The 17,167-nt window shown below is 37.3% G+C and overlaps 2 protein-coding genes across 3 annotated transcripts; both read left to right on the forward strand.

The window, feature by feature from the left end:
- The first annotated feature begins 597 nt into the window (after positions 1–597).
- LOC145902138 (activating molecule in BECN1-regulated autophagy protein 1A-like) lies at positions 598–8,825 on the forward strand. The gene is made up of 11 exons (XM_082990008.1): positions 598–998; positions 1,103–1,297; positions 2,660–2,768; positions 3,053–3,105; positions 3,853–4,705; positions 5,371–5,470; positions 5,890–6,024; positions 6,339–6,515; positions 6,693–6,803; positions 7,071–7,153; positions 7,629–8,825. The coding sequence occupies exons 1-11, from the start codon at positions 621–623 to the stop codon at positions 7,775–7,777; spliced, it is 2,343 nt and encodes a 780-aa protein (XP_082846134.1). The 5' UTR covers positions 598–620; the 3' UTR covers positions 7,778–8,825.
- A 525-nt stretch (positions 8,826–9,350) lies between these two features.
- Positions 9,351–15,387, forward strand: LOC145902139 (nose resistant to fluoxetine protein 6-like). 2 transcript variants are annotated; one of them, XM_082990010.1, is made up of 14 exons: positions 9,351–9,435; positions 9,620–9,942; positions 10,126–10,268; positions 10,605–10,774; positions 10,913–11,037; positions 11,175–11,345; positions 11,480–11,669; positions 11,828–12,002; positions 12,154–12,233; positions 12,299–12,421; positions 12,684–12,891; positions 13,107–13,296; positions 14,519–14,677; positions 14,937–15,387. In XM_082990010.1, exons 2-14 carry the CDS (start codon positions 9,657–9,659, stop codon positions 15,125–15,127), a joined length of 2,211 nt encoding a protein of 736 aa, XP_082846136.1. In that variant the 5' UTR covers positions 9,351–9,435; positions 9,620–9,656; the 3' UTR covers positions 15,128–15,387. The 2 variants fall into 2 exon arrangements, with proteins under 2 accessions (XP_082846136.1, XP_082846135.1); XM_082990009.1 differs by having other exon boundaries at positions 9,401–9,942.
- Positions 15,388–17,167: the final 1,780 nt, after the last annotated feature.

Here is a 17,167-nt window from a genome sequence, read left to right on the forward strand (position 1 = left end):
CTTTCAAAAGACGTAAATCCATTGATAATAACCTATAGAAACAGCCCAACGAGTGTCGTTGCTCAACATTTATTTTACTAAGCCATAATTGTGTAGCTCTGCTTTGCAGTTTTTATCTTACGGTCTACTACAAACAAATGAATTAATTTGACCTTGTTATGGACGTACACGGTTGAAACATTGGGTGAATGCGCAACTGATTACACAACAAAGTGAAAAAGCAACTCTGTTGTCATCGTAATGTTGCCTTTTTCTTTTTTCTATCTTTCGTTGTTTGCTGGACGGTGATCAACTGACGACTGACTGACGCAAGTTATTGTTGACCGCTGTTGGCCGTTGTGTCTTTGTATTTTTCGACCGTTTTGTTAAGGTTTACTCTGTTTTTTCGTTTGAGGTATTTACGCTGTTAGTACGTTGTTTAGGCTGTTTGTTGTATTCTTCAGTCAAAGAATATGAAAGTCGACTTTTCAACAATTTAACTTTGTTATTCATAATATTTATAATTTTCATTTGCCAAGAATTGGCAAAGTACTAACAAAACAACTCAACTTGATTAATTGAAAGTTTGTGCTGACTGTTATGCTTATTTTTAGGCTAGACACAGCCTTTGTTTTAGGGTGATGTCGTCAAATGGACCTAAATCAAAGGTACATAGCTGCAATGTAGTGCTGGCATTAAGAAACAGACAATATCGAACGAAGAAGTTTATTGACGCACCAAATGCTCTCGAATCATATGCTGAGCAATGTGCAGCGATTCTGTGCACGGACAATCACAAAGTTGAGCTTCCAGCTCGGACAAGATCCACTTTCATGACAGCATTTAGTCCGGATCATTCATTAATTGCAAGTTGTCATGGAGATCATAACATCCATGTAGCTGACCTGAAATCTAAAAAACTTGTCAAATCCCTGGTTGGGCATGATCGATCGCCGTGGTGCATTTCGTTCCATCCCAGCTCAAATGACATTCTTGCTACTGGGTGCTTGAATGGAGAGGTAACAAATAGGTTGCACAGTTCACTGGTTTAAACACATTTTAACAGTAATCGAGTTTTATTCCAGTGACATACTGAACTTACTGCATTCACATGTTTTTGAAGGTCCGTGTCTGGGATTTGCGGGGAGGTGGAAGTGAATCATGGGTTGCCCCAAATGACAATGGAACCATAGCTTCCCTGTCTTTCCATCCAACAGATCAGGTTCTTCTCATTGCAGGTGGCAATGAAATCTATTTCTGGGACTGGAGCTTCCCCAGGCCATTTGCTTCCATAAAAACAAGCAATGTACATGAAAAGGTTTGTGTAAACAATACGTTTGTGCTATTTATTCACGAAATCTTGTGTGATACTGTAATATTACAGAAATTTAACACTATTGACTTTTTGACAAACAAACATTTAATAAAAATTATGTGACGTATTCTTAAAGTGCATATGCCACAGCTATGACAACTTTGCGTAAAACTAAAGGTACATCTACAACAAACATATATCCAAAGGTTTTACGGTTCTACGTCAACTAAAAAAATGTAGAAAACTGCACGAAAAGTAACGGCGACCAAAAATCGTAAACCTTTTTCACAGTGGTAATTGATATTGCAGATATCAAATAGTTTCAAACATAGGAGAATCCACAGATTACGTTACCTCAAAGGTCAGGACAAGATTTTACATCACACAAAAATATGTCACTGTGACATCACAAACCAAACGCTTATTTGTCCTTGATCATCGGAAAAGCAAGGGTATAGCAGCAACGACACTACTCTGTATAAGACGGGAATGGTGCCTTTCTTTGCTCAATGACATTACATGACGTCAATTTGGGTGTGATGTCATAACTTTAATCTCACCTTTCTGTTGATTTTCATTTGATGATTCCAACATTTCTAGTTAAAACTATATTGCGAAAAATACATTAGTGGTTGATTGTGGCGAATTAAATAAATTTTATGACACGGAAGGCAACGGACCGTCGGACAAAAAGTGGTGCTATGACCGAATAACTGTGTTGTATAATCAGCTAATTTGGTCAGTTTTTCTCGGCGGTTTTTGCCAGCCTCAAAATTCAATTACTTCTATCTTTTGCTGTGAGTGGACTAAACTGACCGTTTGTCCTTGTCGTGTTTTAAAAAGTTTATGTATCACGTTAGCGATCATAGATGCTGTAACAACAAGAACACCCTGTCCCAGTAACTGTTTTATTATTATACAACTAAATAAGACATAATAGGTTGAAACAGCGGTCATCTGTTTGCAGCTCAAATTAACATCAAAATCCGTTTGTTGCACTTGTTCACTTGTTGTCCCCTGTTTAATGCAAAACTAAACCAGTTTTCCAATGTTTTCCATTCCTAAGCATAAGGCTTGCTGCCAGCACTCGCGCGACCAAAGTGCCTTCTATGACATCACACAGCAATAATCTCGCTTTCGCATGATTTCGTTCGCAGCGGTAAAAGTGACACTTTGATCAGCTGTATCTCAGAAACCAGTCGTAGTATCAAGCTACTTTTTCTGCCAAAAATGTTTTAAAGTTATGAACATCTCTTAGTTTAATTATCAGCATGTTTTGTTTTTACATGTCACATGTACTTTAAATACAGTAAAGACTTCTTAATAATTTAAGCAAATAGTCCAGTTTTATATTTTAATGTCCAGGTGCGTTTGGTGCGCTTTGATAAATGGGGGAGTCATATTCTCACTGGTGTTGTTAACGATGAGGAACAAACATCTGGAGGAGAAGAAGAAGCAGAAGATAGTGATGCAAGTATGTTGCACTAAATCAGCACCTTAAGACTGGGGTGTCAAATTCACTGTTTTGTAACCTGCATTGTGTTAGTTTTGCAACAATAACTATTTAATTAAAGCAGAACAATTTTATAGATTGTATAATTATTTGTGAAGTTGTTTGGACCGAAATAAAACCATGGGTATATTAATATGTCATTTAGCACTAAATAAGTTTAGCATCTTCACCCTAAGCTGTGACAAAATAATGGTGCATACTGAATTTCACGCAGTCAAATTACTGTTTGTATTTTTCATCTGTAGTTGATTGGGGCTGGCCTCCACCTCGACCTTCTACTGGTTCATCCCATGTTAGAGTAAGTTCAAGCATTGTTTTGTTACTAAACTAGTTTGCTTGTGAAATTTAAGTATTGTAACTAGACCAAATGTGTATGTACCTGCAGTGGCGCAACTAGCGGAATTTAAAGGGGACAGGCAACGACCACCGATATCATTTGTTTCAACTAAAACGACGCTTAAATAGGTCAAAACGTAAAAATAATAGTTCCATTGTGAGCCAGAAATTACATTTTTATGCAACAGTTCCATTATTAGAGGTATTGTTTTGTAACAATTACACTTTAGCACGCTTGAGCATATTTTCTCGCGTTTCTTTTTTTCGACGTGTCTATATAGGTTACTATAGTATACTCTGCTTGACCAACTTTCGCGTCAGTTTCTTCTGTAACTACAACAGTTAGCCTCAATAACAATGTCTTGTCCACCGAAGAAAATGAGAAAAATTACGTCATTTTTTGTGGTGACGTATGGAGTAAATCCTTAGTAACAATCGAAAGATTACCGCCGTTTAGTAAATGCGAATATGATTTGGCGCTGTACCAACATACGCAGACAACAAAGGGACCGGGCATGCCGACAAACCAGCCCCCCTAGTTGCGCCCCTGTGTACCTGTATCAAATTTACAAACAAGTGATTTTTACAAATGTAATCAGTTAATACCCCCAGTGAAACACATTTTTCTTGCAAACAGGAGATAGTTAGTCTTAGCATTTTATCACAACAGAATTTTTTGCCTTATCTCATTACGGTTACATTTTTGCAGAGACGACAAATGTTAAGAGACTGGCTTGCCGGGGCTCACACTAGTTCAACTAGCAGGGCATCCTCTATGAGCAGAACATCCAGTACTGCTTACAGTCTTCGACGCAGGGAAACCAGGTCTGACGCTCAACTAAGGACGAGGACGTTTGGATCGTTTCCCACGGCTCCCAGTGCATCTGGTTCCACTATTCCCTTCACGACTGTTGGGCAAACAACTAACACTCCGCCTCAAGTAAACCAAAGGACTGGGAATGATGAACGAACGCACACTTACTCACGAGACCACGAGCGGATACTTCATGCTCGTGTGAGTGTTAATGCTGAGATACAGCATCAGTACAACCGCCTGCAGATCTTACGTCAGGAGCGGCGGCGTTTAGAGCTAAGACTGCAGCAACTTCGTGACCGGGGTGGAAATAATTCAGCGCAATCAAACACAAGTGGAACGCAGTTGGTTATACCTCAACAGACGAGTCCCCCAAGACCAAGTGGGACAACTATGAGGTCAACAAGAAGACCAAGTCGTCGATCTCGAGGAGACCCCTTTTCTCTACAGGAACAGTTGTTACAATCTCTCAATGATAGAAATGTGGAAATGTCCGTGAATTTTACCAATCCTACTACCAGCACATCAGCAAGCTCCATTATGGCAAATGTTGCAAGGGCTGTACTCAGTGGTCGGAATTATCCTGTTGGAATGATGGACGAACCACTTGAGGAGCCAGAGGACCTTTCTTCAAACTTTCCACCATACTATGTACGTCCAGTTGCTTTAAATTTTACTCCGTTGAATCCTACGTTGCCATCAAGTCCTTACAGACAAGCCCAACCCTTCAGCTACATCCCAACTACAGGTGAACTAGACAACAATGCATCTGCATTCCTATTTCATATGATTGATCTGAGATATTTATAATATTTATGAACCTGTGGTTCCCAACTTTTATTACCTGGTGACATACAAACCCCAACAAAATCTTACAAAGGGTTGCCCAAAAAAGCGTAACACATTTTAAAAGATATTTAACGTGTTGACCATTTTTATACAAATTTGCTTACTTAATACAATGATTTATCAGCATAACAGGCAAAACATCACATAGTTTGTTGTAAACAAAAAAACATGCAAAAGCTATGCACCACCCAAATAACATTAAAGCGATGCACCATTTTTGAACCTGTGCTACTGCCATATACTTTTGTTAACTGTTCAAACTGCAGCTGAATCACATTTTTGCATGTCAATGCCAATCACCAGTCAGTCATCCCGATTCTCTGGTTGTGAATGTGTTGTATAGTTGGCCAGATTATTAGGTCCTTATATTTTTTATGTCAAAACACAAGATGTAACAGTTATAAGTTTGCGGTGATGTTAGGATTTGATATGTTTAATCTTTTCTTTTGAAACATCACAACGCTGTAAACCATCATATAAATATTTCTGTCAAAGTATATGAAGATTAAGTACATTTATACCTATTATTATTAGTGAGGTAAGGTTTTACATTTTTATCTGTAGAGCATTCTGTCAACTCCAGTGCAAATGAAACGTCGCCTGATCCGGTATATTCCAGATCGGCACAGCAAAGAAGTCGGGCTCGCCAATCCAGGAACCACTGGTATGATCCTACATGGTTGACAAAAACTTTGACAACATAAACTATAGCAGTTTGATAGGAACTACTGGTTATGATCCAGTGTGGCTATAATGTGTCCTACATAGCCAAGTAAAAAAACTTTTAATGTGCAGAATTTGCTGCTAAAATTTATGTGTGGTTTGTATTTATAAACTGCAATTACATGAACTTGACCAAGACATTTAGTTTGCCTTGTTTTCTGTTTATGGCCTTAATTTTTATGCTTATGTTTAACATTACACTGTGTTCAAAGGCACATATTGTATGATTTGTTGGTTTATGACAATGGTTGAATCCGACATGTTTTAACCATTTCCTAAAAAAGTCATGCAGATCATCACATGAGTATATGCAATTGTTATGTCGCACATGAATATCACACATTTGTTTTTGATGCACAGGCGTCGACACCAACGTCGGCTGCGTAGCTTCAACCAATATCTATCATTATATCCTGGGCATCATTCAACCGATCCAATCTCATATCGCTTACAGTGGTGGGATTTTACACAACTTGACTTGCCAGAAATTAGCAGGTAACCGTTGTGTTGACTGTTTGAGATAAAATCACTATGAATCTAAGATATGTTGAGCTTCCAGAAATATGAGTTTTTTGCTGTGTTTACCAACATTAACATAGAAGAATAAAAAGGTTTGAAATTATGAAAACGTCAAAATTATTGGAGTTTTGTAATTTTATGACAAAGGAATAAATGAATTTAGTCTTTAACGTTTTACTGTTGGAAGTCATCTTTATGTGAGCACCTGACTCAAATGACCTCTATAGTTTTATGTGATCCATGTCCAGTGTCCATTCTGCAACATAACAATGGTTTATTGTGTTCAACAGATCAGATGTTAGTGTAATTGTTCCACAATGCAAGATATACAATGACTCGAGTGTTGATATTTCACAAGACGGAATGAAACTTGCAACGTTTATTCCGGCGGAATCGACTTTTCCAGATTCTATGCAGATTGCAATATTTTCACTGGAACCGACCACTTTGGGTCACATTATTTTTCAGTAAGTTCTTCTGTATTCATAACCAATTTTGCAAAAGTTTAATATTTGTATGAGAAATAACAAAACACCCCGTTAGCTATCGTTTTTTAAATAATAAAACTACTTTTCACTTCAAAGGTGTTTCTTTTTTTAATTGAATATACTTTATCACTAAAAAAACCTGATTTTTGTTTTTAGAAAACAAATTGGACCAAACGCAGTTTGTCTAAGTTTGTCACCACTAGGTGGCTATGTAGCAGTCGGAGTAAAAAATCGAGTTTATTCACAAGAGGGCAGACATCAGCACAGGTGAATTCATGATTTTTAGTTGTGGTAATATTGATTATGTGTGTGCTTGACAATCTTTGAGATGTGAAAAAATGTATTGGTTTTCCACTACACACAGTGGTTTGCAACATGCTGAACCACATTTTATTTAAGAGGTTCTTTATTGTTTGTTGTTCTCTGTAACAAAACCTTGATTGTTACATCATATTTAACAATGAATTACAACCAAATTGTGTTGTTGTAAAAATATTAGCACCAGAAATAAATATTATGTTTGACTCACTTCAGCTTCCCAATGGCCCAGATAATAAAGATTGGTCATAAAGGATGTGAAGCCTTGTCATCAGTTGTGAGTAACGTCAACCATCCAAGTAAGTGACCAGCATTACGCTGATTTTATGTAGCATGGAAACTTCAAATGAATTTAAATTGCAATTAGGATTGTCCAAAATGTATTTAAGGCACAAAAAAAGATTTAAATTTTATTTTGATAGAAATTGCTTAGTAAGCCTTGAATGGAAACAATATGAATTGTGTAAACTGCATACAGATTGCCAACTGTTTGGTCTCATTAGTGCAACTTATCATAGGATACGTATTTTTGAGACAGTAACATTTTAAATAAGAATGGGAAAATGATTAACAAACAGAGGAGGCAATCACTTATGTCACAACACAACAAATTCACCAGAAATGTTTTAAAGTTTTAGGAAGATAAGTTCTAATATATCGTTATGAAATTGTACAAATATCACAAGGAAAAACGTACATTTAATACAAAAAAATGGTTTACGAAAGAGGTCAACTAGATGCTACGTTTTATTACCTATACTGTGTGTGCGACAGTTATACCGGATACCCCACAACGCTTCGTCAACATCAACACAATTGCCTGGCTGCCGGGTGTTGGTCAAGGCCTCGTGTATGGCACAAACAATGGAGAGTTGAGGATTTCCCGTACAGCACCTTCCCAAGCTAATGCTGCAGTCGTTTAACCCTACAAAGTTTATTTATTTTGGATTTTTTCCGTTGTGTCGCAAGTTGTCTCGTAACAATGATATGGAAAGTTAATAAATAGTGTTTCAATGCGGGCGTTCAACATTCGATTTGTGGAATCTGCTACTTTCGTGAACAACAAAACTTTTCGAGCGTGTAACAACTAATACCACTGCTTTAAGTAATATTTATCTGCATATACCTTGTGTGAGTTGTAACTCCACTGATAAAGGCCTTATGTCACTGTGTTATTTGTATAGCAGCCATTAACATGACGACGTAATGGGTGAATTTAAAACCGTGATTGATGGCATTTACCTGCATGCAAAGTTGAAAAGTGTTGCTACCTAGAGATATGTTATTTTTAATCCAGACAAGTTTTAGAAAAACACGTTTTAATGTAACCAATAAAAAAGGGATTGTTAATGAAACAACCGGAAAACCTTCTCGAATTAAAATAAATACCCGAGTTGAATTTTTGCTGCTTATTTCGTGGTATAATGTATTGGTGCAATTGTTGACATCCTATGCGTTGTTTTAATATGTGCCGACTTGTTTTACAATCGAACTGAAACTTGTTTGTCCTTCGATGTGACCTTGGTAGTGGTGATGTCATTATTTTTGATCGAAACTATTTATTTACCTCCTGGTGACGTCATACTGCAGTACGTAGTTGCTTGGAAGGAAATCCACAAACTGGCAAGTTTTGTATATTGACGAATATCAACAACCACAATTTTATGTAAAGTGTTATTTGTTCTTCTGTGTATTTTGTGCGTGCGGATTTATCACAAATACGGTTTAGTACAAAATTAGTGAAACAACGACAGACAACTTGGCACATACAATCCATAACCCTCGTGTGTCAATAATTGTTGTAACCAGAAAGATTGAGTTGCTCTTCCCGCTGTAACGAGGTTGCTCGCATTCATTACCTGTTTACTGTTGTTGTGTGTCCGCCTGTTTCCATATTGCTGCTCACTCTTCAGCAAGGTAACAAGCTTTCTTTCTTTCGAAATGTTGTTGTACGCCATAATATCAACCAACACAAATCGAGGCCGTTTTTTGATTTGTAGAAGGGTCAACATTTATCTTACAACGTTTTCAAATGACGTTAGGCGTCGTTTGTTACAATAGTATAGGCTACTTTATGTAAACATCCTGCGTTTCTTCAGACGTTGATGGTTGCGGAAGAAATAAAGGGGTGATTTTTGACAAACTTTCGGGGGTGTTGTTAATCAAGTGACAACACGTTTTTCATCATGTACTGCAAGTGGAGTCATGGTCCCTGCTCTAGGAGCCATGTTGCAGACACAAAAATCATGCTGGTCAAGCAGAACAATGTACGCTTGGCTATATTATTGTTCACTCAAGTAATCAGATAGAAAGGCTGACTGCAGAATTCGTGGCGGTCGCTCATTGCCTTTAAATTTTAGTTTTAATAATACTGAAAATCCGTTTACATGAGTCGGTAAGACAGTTTTTGCGGAAAAACAATGATTCGAACGAACTCAGAACTTCTCAAACAAGCAACACAAAGGCGCACCAAGGGAAACCCCCTTCTCCGTTTCTCTCTTGGTTTGTTTGTTTTTGTCATGTGAAAATCATGTGATTGAGAAGAATAACAAGCGGGGGTTTATTAGATTTTAGAACTTAGGTAGGTTTTATATTGTGTTTTTCCACCAAGCGGAAACTTATGTGGACCAGTACATGCTACTGCTATTGTTCTGCTACATATTATTTTTGCAAGAAAGTGTAGAATGTTAATTTTTAAAGTAGTATCAGATCAGTATCACCAAACTCTTGTTAACAAACGAAATGAATAGTTTTCATTGTTGCAGTTCTCCATATTGATTTTAAAGCACCAAAATCACCAGAATGATTGTGCATCTGACAACTATTGTGCTGTTCATCATTGGAATTTTGCCATGTTTTGGGCTGGATAAACAAACAGATAATACAATTCAGCCATCACCAATCATCAATGGACAACAATATATTCATGAATTGTCCCCACCAGAGCAAAGCTTTTTCAAATCACTGAAAAATTTAACTCAAACTTTTTTCAGTCGGTCATTCTCGTCAAATAATTCAGATTCTTGTTTACAATCTCTCAATCAAATCAAACAAGATCTGCTTTCATTTCAGCTTGATGCCTTGCGATGTAAGCTAAATATTTGAGTTACATATTTGGCCTATTGGTTAAAATTTTTCGTGACATCGTCAAGACACACGAAACACTAAGTTTACAGAAGTATAAAATAGTCCTGGTTTTGGTTGAATTTTTTTTAGCTTGTGTCATTATTGTTTGTCACACAGAGAATTTAAAAGTTTTCTGTCTTTTCAGTGGTGGATTCTTGGGGCAAGCTAGAAAGTGGATATTTTCAAGCAAACACAAGATGGATGGGGAGATATTATGAGTGTAAGGAGGTGAAAACGGATTTATTCAAAGGAGAATATTTCCCAGCTGTCTTTCAACTTCAGATCAAGGTGCAGATTTGTTAGTGTGTAATCGGTAACAGCAACACTGAAAATTAAGTGTTAAAGGGGCATTTTTGTGATGATGCATAAAACAAATTATAACATGTAGAACTTACATTGCAACAGTTGGTTTGGGTCGAGTTATACAAGGTCAACAAAAGTGATTTAAACCCTTCCATATGTAGAGTTGTCATAAAAACTATTGTGCTTTTTATTACTGTAGTTCACATACACTTGTTCATTTTATCCTTGTAAAATTTGTATATTGGAACAATAACAGGTTTTGCTTCAAGTTTTATGCTCAGGTAATAAAACTACCATGATTTTAAGTGCTTTGTATTTCAGACTCTACCAATACAAGTGCAAATTGGAACATGTTTCCCTGATACTTGCACAGAAGACAACGTTACATCTCTTTTAACTGCAGTGTTGCAATACATACATGCAAATGCAACCGTCAACGTAACCAGATCTTTGGAAACCCCAGCAAAATCCACCAATTCCATCATTGCATTGTGAGAATAAATTAAAGTTTTTAAAATCTATTTTGAGATGTATAAATTACAAATTAAGTTTTTTTAAATTGGCAGTTACCCTTTTTGATTTGCATGTGATAATATGACCCAAAATAAACCTTCTATTTGTACTTTCAGGACTGTCTTGGCTTTGGTGTTTGCAATTACATTAACTGCAACTGTCTATGATGTCATAATTACATATAAGAAAAAAAACAGTGCCTTTGAACAAGGTATATATGCTGTGGGCAATTTCATACCAGGTAAATGAATGGTTATTTATTTATTGCTATGCTATCCAAACTAATTCCCATGCATTTAAAAGTATTATCTCCTAACTATATTTCTTAGAGTTTAAAATCCCTTCAATATATTTATCAAGTGAACTTGAATCTTGCAGAGACAAAGTGGCAAAGAATTATTCTGTCTTTTTCCGCTATCAGCAACACGAACAAACTGTTGAGCACAGACCGTCGACCAGGTGATATCAACTGCCTGCACGGCATCAGGTTCATTAGCATGTGTTGGGTGATGCTGGGTCACACTGTACTGCAAGCAGCAAACTACACTGGTAATTTCAACATATTTATGCCAGAATCATGTGAGATAGTAAATGTGTGGTCGCCAATGTTTTTTTATGTATTTTGTGATGTAGAATAACTAGAAATTCAAAATGGTTATTTTTAATGTGCTGTTTTCCTTTAGATAACTTGCTGTTTCTTGCTCGGTATTTTATCAACTCATGGGCTTTTGAAGCAGTTACAAATGCAACATTCTCAGTGGACACTTTCTTCTTACTCAGTGGTTTGCTCACTGCTTACTTGGGAATGAGGGAATTGAACCGTTCGGATGGGAGATTCAATGTGTTTGTCATGTATCTGTACCGCTACATAAGGTGTTTTTTTACAAAATCTATGTAGTTTACTATGTTGGTTAGTTTCTTTTACTATTTTTTTTGTGTGGTAAAATTTTTCCTGATGTAAATGGATGTGACAGCATGATAATAAAAATTAATAAACAAATGAATAATTATTTATGATAATATTTCAACAGATTGACTCCAGCTTACGCCTTCGCAATCCTCATGTTAGTTGGTGTTCTACCAATTGTTGGTACCGGGCCCGTGTGGTCGTCATACACCAAACCTGGCGTGGAGCAGTGTGAAAAGTATTGGTTTACAAATCTCCTTTACATTAACAATCTTTACCCAGCAGATCTCACCAAAGAGGTAACTGTTATCATGTTGGTTACGTCTGAAACATAAAATATATTGTACTAAAAACCTTTGTGAGTGTCTGTAAAAAAAAACAATGTAAAAGGTGTTAAACTCACCTAAAAAAGCTCATCTCTGTGAGGTAATGACTGAATATGTTTATCAGTGTTTCAGCTGGGGTTGGTATCTCGCCAATGACATGCAGTTCTATCTTCTTGCTCCACTCATCCTATACCTGTTATACCGGTATGTAAACATACAACACACAGATGCTGAGGTGGTAATTGTTAATTTTATGTTATTATTCTCAGGTATTATAGGGTGGCACTTTTCTTGTTGGCTTTTCTTACCGTCAGTAGCATGGCAATTACTGGGGCATTTTCAAGACACACTGAACAGCAGCCATTTGTGTTTGCAATGGCAACTTATGCATAGTAAGTATGGATTTTACTTTATGTAATTTTATTATATCAATGCACAACCCCCGTACACTGGTAAACTTATGCCTCCCCTGGGCATGTATCCACTAAGGACAAAATTTGATTATTTGTAAACAACGACATATTCATGGTTTTGTAACAAAAAAAGGCTTAGGTAGAATATTATTTATGTGCAGTTGCTTTTTCAAATAATTTCAAATAAACAGGTAAGATTTGACAATAAATAATAACAGTTCTAGAACTTAATGCATTCCAGCTATTTGGTGGAATCCTTGCCCAGTGGAAACAAACTCTTGGCTGAAATCAAACCAGGCCCAGCTTTCCAACTCACTGACACACCCAAATATAGCATGTATATGTCTGATATATATGCTAAGCCTTGGTGCAGGATAGGTGCTTATTTGATTGGAATGGCATTTGGATATTTGTTACATGTTAAAAAGAACCAAGTAAAAATGCACAAGGTCAGTTAAGTCATGTGATTTTTTTTTAGATTAACATCTATGACATTTTGAAAATCTGTTTAAATCTGCTTTGATGAAAAATTATTGAGGGAGTGAAGAATGTATGTAAACTTTTCTGTCACCTTTTTTTGAACCATTAATGGCACTTATTTTTTCGAACAATGTTGCTTTTCTCTGCCAATGCTTGCAACCCCATATTTTATGTTTGTGTCAAGGCCTGGGCTATCATTGGCTGGATCACTGCATTTGTGGTGAACATGGAAATCATATATGGCTTGTATCCAACTATTCATGACACAAAATATCTCAACTTGGATTTGGCTGCGTTTTATAATGCTGTATCAAGACAAGTTTGGTGCGTCGGTGTGGGTTGGGTGGTAGTCGCGTGCACCTGTGGTTACGGAGGTAATAATTAACCATTGATAACATTTTTATTGTGGCTAAGGTTTTTGAGTTACAAAGTAAGACAGAAGTACATTATTTTAATTATTCTGTTCTTCCGACACAATTAAACATACACTCGTAGGCGCCGAACATGGGTATGCCGGGTATGCCTCGCATACCCGGACGGAAATCTCGGGTATGCCGCATACCCGAGAATCTGACCAACGTTCGTCATGTGTTATTTAGATTTAGCGGTTGATACGGTATCGAGTTTCTGGAGAGCAGGTATTGCAAAGTATGTCGCGATAGGTATAGCGTTTAATTTAGGAATAGAGTTTCTAGGTGAACCTCACTTTAGAGTTTAGAGGGTCTTTGACCTTCAAAAGGCATGATCGTTGCAGTAACAACGAGATGTTTATTGCTTGCTTCACCAAATATAATACCACGAAGCTCAATTTTCCGCCTCACCACAGATTATGTTTACCACATTATACGTATTAATAACCATTATGTTCGAAGTAAGCCCTCACGCTAAACATAGACAGTAAACACAATTTGTACAGCGGTTTTAATGGGTCTTAGACAGAACCTTATTCAAACTTTGTCATTTCAAAAAGCCCTTTGGCTTTCCTGGATAATATTCAATGCGGTCTTACCGCACATAAACGTGCGTTTATTTGAAAAGTGCTTGGCTGTAGAATTGTGTTGCGTTCGTAAACTATACAAGCCTTAACATTGTCTCACATCTACCGCCAAGAAAGATATTTTGCATTCTATGACGTCATAAATGGCATACCCGAAAAAATTTTAAAGTCGGCGCCTATGCATACACTTTTTTATGTGTTAGAAAAAAATATGTTTAACACTAAATTAATTCTTGTGTAGATGAACGATTTACCTTTATTTGACCTTGAAAATAATCTTTTTATATTGAGTTATATCCAGTGGTTTTTGATTAAAATTTTTGTCAGCCGGTTCTATCACAAAAGTCTTTCAGCGGGTTTTGTTACAAAAATCTATTGACAATAACCAGTAATGCTAACCGATTCAATAATCCCAAAAAAAATCGTGAGATGGTTCCATAGAACCGGTGTGAACTGGCTGAATCCCACCTCTGGTTATATCATAAATTATTGGGAAACTATTAGTTAACAGCTACTTAGGCTACTTATCTTCAGATTATCTTTGTGTCTTACTGTGATTGTCCTCTGAAACTCATTGCTAAACTGTCCATTTTTCCCAGGCTACATTAATTCATTTTTAAGTTGGAAAGCATTCATCCCTCTCAGTAGACTCACTTACTGTCTGTACTTGCTCCATCTCATGGTGCTGCAGTGGTTGTGTTACACATCTGAGACTCTGTGGCATTTGGGCATTCAATATATCATCCTACTCTACTGTGGTAAGTTCCAAGTGTGTGTTTAATCTAACATTACAACCCTACTGTGGTTACAAGTTAATGCAATTGGATACTTTTTGTTGTTGATCATTCAGTGGTTAGTATATAGTGTATAGCTTTACAAAACTCTCACTAACGAAAGTTTCCGGAGAATTTATAACAATTTGTGCAAAAGTTATTTTAACATTTTCTGAGTACGTTCCATCGTCAAGCAGGGTTGCATGAGATGCAAGAGATGGTAATGATAACATGTTAACTTTAGGAACGGTTTGCGTCACAACAATACTTGCATACGTCATGCACCTGATGGTAGAAGCACCAGTCATTGGTTTGTTGAAGATTTTCACCAAAAAAGACCAGCTCCGCCACCAGATGCCACCCCCACATATAAACATCTCTATTAGATCAGATGAAAACCCACTGCTGGTGGAAGAAAACACCCAGGAAGGATGAGAACTGTTATCAAAGATGATTTAGGCTCTTTTTATCACTTTTTTAGGTTTTGCTGACGAATCTTAAGGTTTTTATATAAGTGTTCGCTTTATAATTTCGCTCAGACAATGTTGCAACTTTTTATATCTCAATGTAACTGTGATTCGCTTCTTGTCCAATATTTTCTTGCTTAGTTCCAATTTTGTGCACTGTTTGTATTTTTCGTTTTTACAGTTGTTGAAGTTTTCGCTAAATGGAATGCTTCCGATACTGTTCAAAAACTCCTCAAAAATATAGAACAAGATCGAAGAATGTTTTTTTTCCAGATTATAGGACGATTATTGGTATTTCTATGAAAATAAGTTTTGGTGCTGGGAAATGCCCACCGTGTAGACCTTTGTCACAATAGAAATTTTACGTCACAAAGCAAACCAGTGATGCATAGGGCTTAATGTCAGGCTGTATTTGAGGAAAAATTATGAAAGATTCATCCCATATCTACAAATTTTGATCAAAATTAGTCACTAGAAAAATTTGCCCCCTCCCCCCCCTCCCTGGTTAGTCAATATTTTGGCTAAAAAAGCAATTAAAATTGGAACTAGATTTTGCAGAAAAATGAATCGTTCAACTACCCACTCATTTGCATTTTTTTGAGTTCCAACTCTTCTCTATGCAATGGCATCAAATTTAGTTGCTGAAAAAGTGTCAAAGCCCTCACCCCAGGGCTGGTTATACCCCCCTGTTGGTCGAATGATCTCGCAGGAAGACCTTGCTCTGTACAGTCTCATCCAGGAGCAAAATTCTTTTCAAATTTAAAGAATTTTAGGTCCCTATGCAAGTCACAAGACCCATCAACGGTCATTGGGAAGCAAGCGGAACAGTCGCTAGATGCATTACAGCCAAAATCTGGTAAAACGAAAAAACTTCGTGTTTTTTCCAAAATCGAACGAAAATTTTATGTCTCCGATTCCGGATTAAACCGGTTTGTTGATTCGAGAGGGAGGCCAGAGCGGCCCCAACCGGTTTTAAACTACAATATTCCGGCGATTTCCGCCTAAAACCGGACATTTTTGTATTGGCCAAAATCTGGAAAAACGGAAAGGGGTTAACCTTGGTGTTTTTTCCAAAATCGAACGAAAATTTTATGTCTCCGATTCCGGATTAAACCGGTTTGTTGATTCGAGAGGGAGGCCAGAGCGGCCCCAACCGGTTTTAAACTACAATATTCCGGCGATTTCCGCCTAAAACCGGACATTTTTGTATTGGCCAAAATCTGGAAAAACGGAAAGGGGTTAACCTTGGTGTTTTTTCCAAAATCGAACGAAAATTTTATGTCTCCGATTCCGGATTAAACCGGTTTGTTGATTCGAGAGGGAGGCCAGAGCGGCCCCAACCGGTTTTAAACTACAATATTCCGGCGATTTCCGCCTAAAACCGGACATTTTTGTATTGGCCAAAATCTGGAAAAACGGAAAGGGGTTAACCTTGGTGTTTTTTCCAAAATCAAACGAAAATTTTATGTCTCCGATTCCGGATTAAACCGGTTTGTTGATTCGAGAGGGAGGCGAGAGCGGCCCCAACCGGTTTTAAACTACAATATTGCGGCGATTTTCGCCGAAAACCGGACATTTTTGTATTGGGCAAAATCTGGAAAAACGGAAAGGGGTTAACCTTGGTGTTTTTTCCAAAATCAAACGAAAATTTTATGTCTCCGATTCCGGATTAAACCGGTTTATTGATTCGAGAGGGAGGCGAGAGCGGCCCCAACCGGTTTTAGACTACAATATTCCGGCGATTTCCGCCTAAAACCGGAAATTTTTGTATTGGCCAAAATCTGGAAAAACGGAAAGGGGTTAACCTTGGTGTTTTTTCCAAAATCGAACGAAAATTTTATGTCTCCGATTCCGGATTAAACCGGTTTGTTGATTCGAGAGGGAGGCCAGAGCGGCCCCAACCGGTTTTGAACTACAATATTCCGGCGATTTCCGCCTAAAACCGGACATTCTTGTATTGGCCAAAATCTGGAAAAACGGAAAGGGGTTAACCTTGGTGTTTTTTCCA

The sequence above is a fragment of the Ascidia mentula genome, chromosome 5 (genome assembly GCF_947561715.1).
Source record: "Ascidia mentula chromosome 5, kaAscMent1.1, whole genome shotgun sequence".
In the NCBI taxonomy this organism is placed as follows: Eukaryota; Metazoa; Chordata; class Ascidiacea; order Phlebobranchia; family Ascidiidae; genus Ascidia; species Ascidia mentula.

Coding starts and splice junctions, on each gene's coding strand:
- LOC145902138 (XM_082990008.1), top strand. CDS start 621: ATGTCGTCAAATGGACCTAAATCAAAGGTACATAGCTGCAATGTAGTG. Junction 999..1,102: donor CTGGGTGCTTGAATGGAGAG/GTAACAAATAGG, acceptor ATGTTTTTGAAG/GTCCGTGTCTGGGATTTGCG. Junction 2,769..3,052: donor AGCAGAAGATAGTGATGCAA/GTATGTTGCACT, acceptor TTTCATCTGTAG/TTGATTGGGGCTGGCCTCCA.
- LOC145902139 (XM_082990010.1), top strand. CDS start 9,657: ATGATTGTGCATCTGACAACTATTGTGCTGTTCATCATTGGAATTTTG. Junction 11,346..11,479: donor GCAAGCAGCAAACTACACTG/GTAATTTCAACA, acceptor GTTTTCCTTTAG/ATAACTTGCTGTTTCTTGCT. Junction 12,234..12,298: donor ATCCTATACCTGTTATACCG/GTATGTAAACAT, acceptor TATTATTCTCAG/GTATTATAGGGTGGCACTTT.